General features: G+C 42.9%; 1 protein-coding gene across 2 annotated transcripts in view; it reads left to right on the top strand.

Moving 5' to 3' along the window:
* The first annotated feature begins 1,532 nt into the window (after positions 1–1,532).
* The window catches only part of Lta4h (leukotriene A4 hydrolase), a 30,881-nt gene continuing 22,189 nt past the window's right edge, over positions 1,533–10,224 (top strand). For both annotated transcript variants that reach the window (XM_090328438.1, XM_090328439.1), the window contains exons 1-3: positions 1,533–1,760; positions 7,888–8,018; positions 9,046–9,166. In XM_090328438.1, the coding sequence (XP_090184564.1) occupies positions 1,602–1,760; positions 7,888–8,018; positions 9,046–9,166 (411 nt within the window). In that variant the 5' untranslated portion in view covers positions 1,533–1,601. The remainder of the gene's footprint in view (positions 1,761–7,887; positions 8,019–9,045; positions 9,167–10,224) is intronic.

Genomic DNA, 10,224 nt, shown 5'->3' with positions numbered 1-10,224 from the left:
TGGTCTTCCTCATTCTCATCCCACCACCAGATCCAAAGGAAAACTTTTACTTCTTGGATTGATGGCTGGCTGGACTGTACTTGACATCATTGGTTGGCTCTTTCCAGTTGATTTCATACTCTTTGCTCCCCCTACCTGTTTGTATAAATTAAACTCTGTTCTCCCAACTTCCAACTTCTCAGATTATTCTTCTTGGCTTATGCACCACATTATGGGACATTTTCACATCTATTTGATGTATCTCCAGAGCTAGAGATTGGAAAGTTCAAGTGACTCACAGTCATCTTTGTTTTGACTTCCATAGATTCTCAAACTGTGAATGTCCAAAATGGAACTTAACATCTTCCTTACCATCTGTCTTCTCCACATAGTCTTGTAAGTCTATGACTGGCACACACAACAACAACAAACAAACAAAACCCTGTGACTCATGGTTGGATCCTCTCAATCTGTGAATCCATTTCTTAAGAATCTCTCTCTCTCTCTCTCTCTCTCTCTCTCTCTCTCTCTCTCTCTCTCTCTCTCTCTCTCTCTCTCTCTCTCTCTCTCTCTCTCTCCCTCCCCCTCCCTCCCTCCCTCCCTCCCTCCCTCCCTCTCTCTCTTTCTCTCTCCCCCCCCTCCCTCCCTCCCTCCCTCCGTACTATTTTAATAGTTCCCCAGTTCTCTTCCTTCTCCTGATCTTTCCAGTTCTCTTAACATCATCAGTGCTTCCTCGGTAATATCAACCTGTCCATGCAAGCCACTGCTCACGTTACAGTTCTTCAACGTGGTCCCCCACGCATCCGTTTTGTTCTTTGAAATCTATCTCATTGCATTTCTCCAGTTCCTACTATGTGGCTCTGCCGAAAAGAAGGCATTCTTAAATTCTCAGGGCCAGTCCACAGTTCTATCACAGGATTCGTTGCTATAGTCCCTAAAATAATAAAAATTGACTAAGCCAGTTTTGGATTTCCCAGGTCAGGGAATGTTCGCAAAAAATATTTACAACGGACAGAAATAAGCTTGTTTGCTACGATGGGAAGTCAAACATAATCTTAAAGAGTGAGAAGAAAAACATCCAGTGCCTCCCCGTCGGGGAATCGAACCCCGGTCTCCCGCGTGACAGGCGGGGATACTCACCACTATACTAACGAGGAACTGCACGGGGAACATGCTCTTGTTAGCTCTTTTATCCTGTTTCGCCTGCCTGCCCCGCCCTACTGACAGCCGCCAATAGGCTTGGCTTCTTTAATTAGCATGGAAAGAAAATGTGTTTGTGTTTGCCTCCCCGATGCACTTTACACGGTTCCTTCATCCCACTCCTTCTTTACCCTCTTTTCCCTTCCAAGAGCAACCTGCCCCCCTACACCCCGCGTCCCGCCCCGTGCTCCCCAACTAACACTCCCAGGTGTCCTTGCGCTCAGCCGCTCGCGCTGCATCACGGTATTAGTAGTTCGCTCCGGCGGTCTCCTCGCGCTCCTCTGCCTTTAAGAGACTTCTCTTCCCGGCGTGCACCGCGAGGTCGCTTCTCTTTAACCTCCCTCGCTCCACCAGTCTGGCTGCGCAAGTCGGGCCGCCGGGTATCGGGGTTCGCATCTCCGTGCATTAGATCTCCCTAAGCCATGCCTGCAGTCGTGGATTCGTGTTCTTTGGCCTCTCCGGCTTCGATCTGTCAGACCAAGCACCTGCACCTCCGCTGCAGCGTCGACTTCACTCGACGGGTGCTGGCTGGGACCGCCGCGCTCACCGTTCAGTCTCAAGAGGACAATCTGCGCAGCTTGGTACGAGGGGCGCCTGTCCAGGGTCCCCATCTTTCCGGCCACCCTTTCCCTTCCAGGCCCCGGTCGCGTGCCCCCATCTCCCCTCTCGGACCCCCACCCCCCCGAACCCGGAGAGCGTGGCGCCCTCGGCCGCGGTCCTTTCCACAGCCCCGCTCCGGGGCAGCCCCCCCTCCTCCCCCTTCTCCTCCCCCTCCTTCTCCTCCATTCCTCCTCCTCTTCCCCCATTCCTCCTCCTCGGGCTTGGCACCTCTTTTCCGCCCCACTCGCCTCCCAGCACCCCTTCCTCGGCCCCACTCTCTTCATCCCCTCTCCAACCCCACTTAGGCCTCTGCGTCCCTTCCCCTCAGCCCCTCCCTGGGACCCCTCCCACCCCCCACCCCATTCCCTGGGCGCATCCTAGCGCCCCATCCCTCACTCTGGTTTCACAAGAGTCCCCCAGCTCCCTCCCCCCACCCCGAAATCCTAGCTCGCAGCTCCGTCTACCTCCGCTCGCCGTGCCCCTCCCCCCATTTCCTGGGCTACTTCCCAGAACCCTCCCAGACTTCTTCCAGCCCACCTTCTTCAGAGCTCCCCAGCCCCATGTCCCGTGGGTCCAGTGGGTCCAGTCCTGTGCCCTGTTTCCTAGATCTCCCTGCAGTCATTTACAAGCCCCAGACCTATCTCTCGGCCCTGCTTTGAATCTTCCAGTCTCTGAGCTCCAAGTCTAGGTATAGTGATTTCTCAAGGTTCTTTCTCTGCCCTTGCTTGTCACTTCTAATTTAAGGACCCGTGGGACAGCCAAGCTTTCTAGGAATGCCTTGCTACAGTTTTGAAGAGTTCCAAGGAGCAAGTAATGATTGCACTGTTGGCAAACAGTACTGCTGATCATTTGCATGAAGATTTGTTTAGAATCATGGAGTATTATTCCGTGATTTCTTTACCTGTGCTGTGTTACACCTATTATCCAATGGTAATCTTCACCTGAAAAATTCCATTAAAGAACGTTTTAGAACTATGAGGGAGGTGAGAAGCTGTGTTCAGCCTTCCAGCCAGGGCAGGAGAGTATACAGTGTCTCCCAGTGTGGTGAGGCAGTATGGATGGAAGCACAGCAATAAGCACCCTGATCAGTTATTGCAGAAGGAAATGAGGGAGGTCAAATAACTGGGCAGAATTACCCGAGTACAGGTAACAATTGGACGTTTTTATCTATCTTTTTCCTATTTGTATAATCTCTATTTTGAGCTCATTAATATGAACTCATAAAGCACCTAGTTCTCTTACTCTTGTATAGATTTGCAATGTACTTAAGGGGGAAAAAAAGCATTGTAAACAAGAAGACTGTTCTTCCTGGAAGCTTGAACTTTGGTCTTGGAGTAGAGTACTATGCTATCTTTTACTGCACTGATAGCTTTTCTCCAGCAGAGCTGAAGTTAGGTTCTGTTTCAAGGCAGTCTTCTCTACTTCGGTTAAAAGAAAAATATTGCTAGCCTATCATTGCCTAATGTGACATTGCACTGCCAACTGTTTTGTAAAAGTAAAACAACAAAACTTTACCTCTATACCATAAATTAAGAAGAGTCAGAATTTTGAAAAGAATATCTAAATCTAAGACTTTACCCATTTTTTTAATGTTCTTCAGATCTTGACAAATCTAAGACTTTTAAGCTATGATGTTTGATTGGCATGTCTGTTTAGTAAGTTAGATAGAATTAGGTCAAATGTTATGCAAAGAGAGTGATTCGTATGTTAATACTTGTTTGCTTATTTATGACAGATCAAAAGTCTAGTCTTGTTGATATTTATTTGAATTTAGGTTTTCTTTCCCCTACTAGAGAATCTTGAAGATGTTTCCTTTCTTATTATATCTCAGCTTCCTACTACAGTACCATTCAAAAAGTTTAATGAATAGAACAATTGCATTGGAAAGCAGTAACACCCCCCCCCCCCCACCAAACTTAATATGGACTACATTGGTGACAGGGCTGTTTTCACCATGGTGTTATGGCATCACACCCATCACCACCAATAAAAGACCCAGTGCCAGTGCCTGGGGATAAGACATCAGGTTTTCCACCCCATTTGGAGCTGGGATGCCTGAAAAAACCTCTAAAAGGAATAATTCCTAGCTTTCTACTAATCCTTTTCAAGTTTTGCTTGATTTACACTAATACTCAGAATTGGTGGCAACTTGAAAGCATTTGCAGCTGTTCTTGCAGCTTCTGGGTTTTGTTTAGCTGTTCTTTCTGTTGGTGGGTCAGAGAAGGCATCACAGTGTCATAGCCATGATGAGACACAAGGAAGTGGTAGGTGCCAAGCATTGACTGTAGGTCCTCCATCTGCCAGGTCTCTAATCCCCACTGAGTAAAATGGCCAAGCCAGAAATCACAGCAAGGTGTGTTTCTTGGTTTTAGTTTCAACATGTATGCTGTGGTTTTTTGTTTTGTTTTGTTTTTACTGATACTAGTGACTATAGATAAGGAGTAGAATGAACAGACACATTGTACCAAGGGGTAAGGCTTTCTTCTTTCAAACCCTGCTTTGTTCCAGTAAGATTTTGAGATTGCTGACAATAGCATGTACAGTATAAGATTAAAAATAATTTAGGAATTTAGGGAAAGAGAATAAAAATAGTGTAAAGAAGTTTGCTGTGGCTGGGTATGGGTGGGTCATGCCAATAATCCTAGCTGCTCAGGAGGCTGAGATCCTAGGATAGTGGTTCAAAGCCAGCCCAGGCACTGAAGACCATGAGATTCTTATCTCTAATCACCAGAAAACCAGAAGTGGCACTGTGGTTTAAGGGCTAAGGCAGTGGCCTTGAGCTGAAGAGCTCAGGGATAACACCCAGACCCAGAGTTCAAGTCCCAGAGCTGGAGGGATGGGGGAAGAAGTTTGCTGTAGAATTGACAGCAGTTTGTACAAAAAAGGAATCAATCTGTTAAATATATTCCATGGCAAGTGACTGTGGCAACTGACCCAGTAGCTGACTGACTACGTAGAAGTACAGCCTTTCTTAGTATGTTGTTCATAGGAAATACTGTGTGATATGCTAGATTATATCCAAAATAACTCAGTAAGGCTTTTTTTTTTTTTTTTTGCCAGTCCTGGGCTTGAGCTCGGGGCCTGAGCACTGTCCTTGGACTTTCTCAAGGCTAGAGCTCTACCACTTGAGCCTCAGCACCACTCCTGGCTTTTATCTATGTATGTGGTATCGAGGAATCGAACCCGGGTCTTCATGCATGCTAGGCAAGCACTTTAACCACTAGGCCAAACTCCCGGCCCCAGTAGGGCTATTTCTTAGATCATTTCTAAGTATCTTGGATTTGTACTAGATAACTTGGGAATAAGGGTTGAGCACGGTTTGAGGTATACAGCTTAAAAATTGCATTCCTGTTTGCTTTGGGTTCAGAGATTGCTTCGTGCATTAATTGACATCTAGCATTTTTCAGACAACAGTGTCTGAAGCCTCAGAATGCCAAGGTAAGTGACATTTTCTGTCTCTGCAACTTCAGACAAGTCATTATAATACAGTACATTAAATACTAGGACGAGTGAATGGTTAGTAGCAAATAGCTATGAAGATTAGGTGACAAAAAAATAGTCATTATAATAATTAGCTCTTCTGATTCTGAACAGGTATGAAGTTTAGACAAGACAGAAAACAGAATATATCCCACTAGGAAATGACCTGATGAATTTGTCTTTAAGTTTTAAGGTTTATATGAAAATGAGTTGTTACAATCATAGATGTTCAAATTATATTCTTGGTTTTTGTTGTTGTTGCTGTTGTCAGTCCTGGGCCTGAGCACTGTCCTTGGACCTTCTCAAAGCTAGAGCTCTACCACTTGAGTTACAGCACCACTTCTGGCTTTTTTTTAATGTATGTGGTACTGAGGAATCGAAGCAAGGGATACTCAGCAAATTTAGCTGCTCTTACAGAAGAAAAGAAGAATTTAGAAACAACAGAGAAAATTAAGATAGTATGGAATTTCTTTCCCAAACAAAAATTGTTGACTCTAGTGAGATTGGAATGGAATTTAGTGATTGCCTTTGTAACTCTTTGTGAGCTTGTCATCCATGAACAACTTAATACAAAAGAGAAGCAACTAGGAAATGGCATATATATATATTCTAACTCCTAATACTTTCCCAGGCCAGATCAGAGAGAAAGGGGGGGAGTGGGGAGGGAGGGAGAACAAACATAATTGCTTGTAAAGAGTAAGGAAGTGAGGGTAACTTGTGGGTTGAGTGTTTCAACCTTTTGGTACTTTGTGGCTCTTTAGTAACAGAAACCAGAAATCAAAGAAGGAAGTGAACTTAAGTGTCATAATGATGACTTTGGTTTTTAGAAACCTATTGAATATGAGGTTGTACACCCCAATGGAAATATTGAAGTGATGTCCTGCTACCCCCATGGACAGGAATACAGTTACAGAAATAGACGGGTAGAGTTGGACCATGCTTATTATCCCAACATTCTAGAGTCTGAGGCTAGAAGCCAGCTTGAATCACAAGGTAAAGACCCTAACTCTAAAAAGGAAGAAGCGGGTAGAGGGAGGGAAAGAGAGAGAGAAATAGATTGTTAGTTATCTGCACAGGTATTAGTGGAGTATGTGGGTATGAGTGAAGGCCAGGGATTGGAGGAGAGTATAGTAAGAAAATCAAAGGTCCAAGGCTAGAACAGATGCAAGGATTCCAAAGAAGGAGAAGGAAGAAGCATTAGACAAGTAGGAGAACCATTTATGTGTAAAAGAGATTCCGATAAGTAGCATACCTCACAAACAGACAAGAGTTCAAGGCTATTATTACAAAGTTATCTTGTAGACCCAGGGAGAATTCATTTTGCTATCAAAGTAGCCAGAAGTCAGATTGAAGAGAAGGAGAAGTGATGATGAGGAAATAAAAGTAGCAGCCATACAGGATATTGACCTTGGGGTTTAAGAAAGAAAGGAGGGAGGCTTGGTACCAGTGGCCTCTAATCCTAGCTACTCCGGAGGTTTAGATCTGCAAATCTTGAAGTCAGTGGACTAGAAAAAGTTCAAGAGATTCTTTGCTCCAATTACAGTGTTGGATTGGAAGTGTAACTCAAGTGGAAGAGTACCAGCCATGAGGGAAGACACTCTGAGGAGCCCCAGGCCCTGAGTGTAAGAGTCAGTACGAGAAGAGGAAAAACAGGGAAGGATGATAACTAAGTAGAGTCACAAAAAATGAAAACATTTAGGTTGGAAGCAGTTTGGTGGCATAGGGAAATTGAACAGGACATTAGCTGAAAAATAATCAGAGTCCAATTTTTTTCTTTTTTCCTTTTTTCTTTTTTGCCAGTCCTAGGGCTTGACCTCAGGCAACAACCCTGGGCATCAACCCTGAGATTCTTTTTGCTCAAGGCTAACACTCTACCACTTGAGCCATGGCTTTTTCTGTGTATGTGGTGGTGAGGAATTGAACCTAGGGCTTCATGCATGCTAGGCAGGTGCTCTGCCACTGAGCTACGTTCCCAGCCCAAGAGTCCTATTTTAAGAGGACTATTGGGATTAAGCTACTCAGATTTTTGATGCCATGCTTCCTGTCCAAAGAAGTCATCCCTAATTGGTCATGGCCAGTACATATGGTCTCTATTGTTCCATTCAGTCCCAGCTGCCTTCAACTGTATCTAGATACATAATGATAATGATACCCAGTCTGCTTATTTGCTTAACAAGTGCCAAGGTTTGTTATTTGGACAAAAATTTGAGGAAAGTATATTTTAGGAGTGTACTGGGTGAGTATTACTTATATGACAATACATTTATCAGAGTTGGGTTATATAAATCCTAGGAAGAAATACATGGTAAGATGTATTGATGAGTCAGATTTTAAGTTAAAATGAAAAAGTATGTTCAGCAGGCAGAATTAAAAAGTCATTTTAATTTAATTTAATTTACTTAGAGTCTAAAATTTGTGTAACTATCTCAGTATATATTTAAATCTTAGAACATAAAATGTTTCAGAAAACCATGAGTCCTTGACTACCTTTTGATTCCTTTAATTCTTGTAACTTCTTCTTGTACCTACCTAGTTCCATAATCCTTGTAGTTACCCCTATACCTAACACTATTTTTTCCATTATATAAAGCTGTTTTCTTATTATTTAATATACTCATTTGATTTTAGACTTTGGATACAAAAGACCTTACAGTAGAAAAAGTGGTTATCAATGGACAAGAAGTCAAATATACCCTTGGAGAAAAACAAAGTTACAAAGGATCACCAATGGAAATCTCCCTTCCTATCGCCCTAAGCAAGTATGAATACTGTCTTCCCCTTTTATATTTGATTTGTTTTGTCTTGTTTTTTCGCCAGTATCAGGGGTTTAACTGAGGGCCTGAGCACCATCCTTACACTTTCTCTGGGAGCACTCTGCCTCTTGAGCCATAGCACCATTTCTAGCTTTTTGTATGTATGTAGCACCTAGGAATTGAACCCAGGTCTTTGTGCATGCTAAGCAGGCACTCTACCAGTAGGCCAAACTCCTGGCCCTTCAGAGTTGTTTCTACTTCCTCATTCTTGGTGCTTTTGAATTGCTGGGTTAAGGACCAGTGTTTGTTTTTTCCAATCTGTCATAGACAGATACTTCTGTAAAATGTAATAAGCATGAATTACAGGAAAGAAGAGATTAAATACAGGCATACTTCTTTTATTGTTAGATATAACAGACACAAACTTAACGCTACAAATTTATGAATATTTCTTCTTGATTTTCAACTAGTTTTCCTCTTGGTCAGGAACATTTTGCATTCACACCAGCACTGTGTTATCTCATGTGCTGGCATCCACCACTATGGTAATAGAAGTTGCAATATTACTTCTTCCACTTTCCCCTGTCATAAAAGACTAGCTGTAGGATTGCAAATTTGAGGTTAGCCCCGACAGAGTTATCAAACCCCTATCTTTAAAATAATAAAATCAAATGGACTGGGGGCATAGTTCAAGTGGTTAAGCACTTATCCAAAAAGCATGAGGCCCTAGATTTAATCCCCAGTATCACCAAAGAAAAGAAAAAAAAGACTAATCGATATCACAACCATATCACATCAGTTAACATTCACCAGAACAATAGAGCAGTCATGTGAATAAGACCCACAGGCTGGCATTCAGATGGGAAAGCAAGAGGCACATTTAAGTAATCTGTTAATCTGTGTATCCTTAAAGCTCATTTTCAGTCAGTACTGAGACCTCATATCGTATTGCTTATATTAGTCAGTGTATGTATTTTGAATCAGATTTTAGTTAGATGGACTTATATCCTATTTATATGTTTGTTTCATATAGGAATCAAGAGGTTGTTATAGAAATTTCTTTTGAGACATCTCCAAAATCATCTGCTCTTCAGTGGCTTACTCCCGAACAGACTTCTGGGAAGAAACACCCATATCTCTTTAGTCAGTGCCAGGTAAGAATGATTTGTAAAGAAAGCCCCCATTCCATGGGGGTTTTATGGGGTTTTATGAGGAAGACCTCCCATGTGAATCTTATGGTATACTTTGTGTATAGTTCTTGCTATTTATGCAGTCATGAATTGTCTTAAAAACTAAGTCCCATTAATTTGGTAACAGTAAAGGTCCACTGTCATTGGAGTATTTAGGTTCTCATTGACATCCCAGTACTTAGTGTAGAACTTGACATAGAGTAAGGATCAATAAGTGACCGTGATATCTGGGCGCCGTGGCTCTCACCTGTAATCCTAGCTGCTTAGGAAGCTGAGATCTGAGGATCGCAGTTCATAGCCAGCCTGGGCATTAAAGTCCATGAGATTCTTATCTCTAATTAACCACCAGAAAACTGGAAGTGATGCTGTGGCTCAAGGGGTAGCCTTCAGCTGAAGAGCACTGGAACAGTGCCCAGGCCCAGAGTCCCAAGCCCCATGACCGACCAAAAAAAAAGTGACCATAAAATGCAAGGAAAAAATTAATACAACAGAAATAATACATGCTGATTTAAAGTGGGGGAAAAAAAGAGGAACTTGAAAGATCAAATTCTTAAACCTCTCTAGACATCATTGCTCATTGAGTTTGGAGCATAATCTTCCCAGATTTCTCTTATGTACTTACTTATTGTAGAGATACTATTTAACACATTAAAATGATACTATTTGCGGGGCACCAGTGGCTCATACCTATAACCCTAGCTACTCAGGAAGCTGAGATCTGAGGATTGTTGATTCAAAGCCAGCCTGGGCAAATACATATAGCAATGCCTTTGACACTGCCCAATCACTTACCCAAGTTATAGCCACGTATACCCACATGGAGTCATAGACTGGGGAATCCTCATTTGGAAAGAACCACATGGTTCTTGACATCCTGCGTATTTCATCCAGAAGATATCTGGGAGTCCATGGTCTTTGGGGGAGTCTTGTAGATCTGAAGGAAGGAGAGCTGGAGTCTGAGAATTTTAAGGAAGACTAGGTTTTTTTCACAGAGAATGGTGCTGATGATGTTATGTTAGTGT

The sequence above is a fragment of the Megascapheus bottae genome, chromosome 2 (genome assembly GCF_031878675.1).
Source record: "Megascapheus bottae isolate mThoBot1 chromosome 2, mThoBot2.hap1, whole genome shotgun sequence".
Taxonomy (NCBI): Eukaryota; Metazoa; Chordata; class Mammalia; order Rodentia; family Geomyidae; genus Megascapheus; species Megascapheus bottae.
This window is presented reverse-complemented; position numbering and strand designations above follow the sequence as displayed.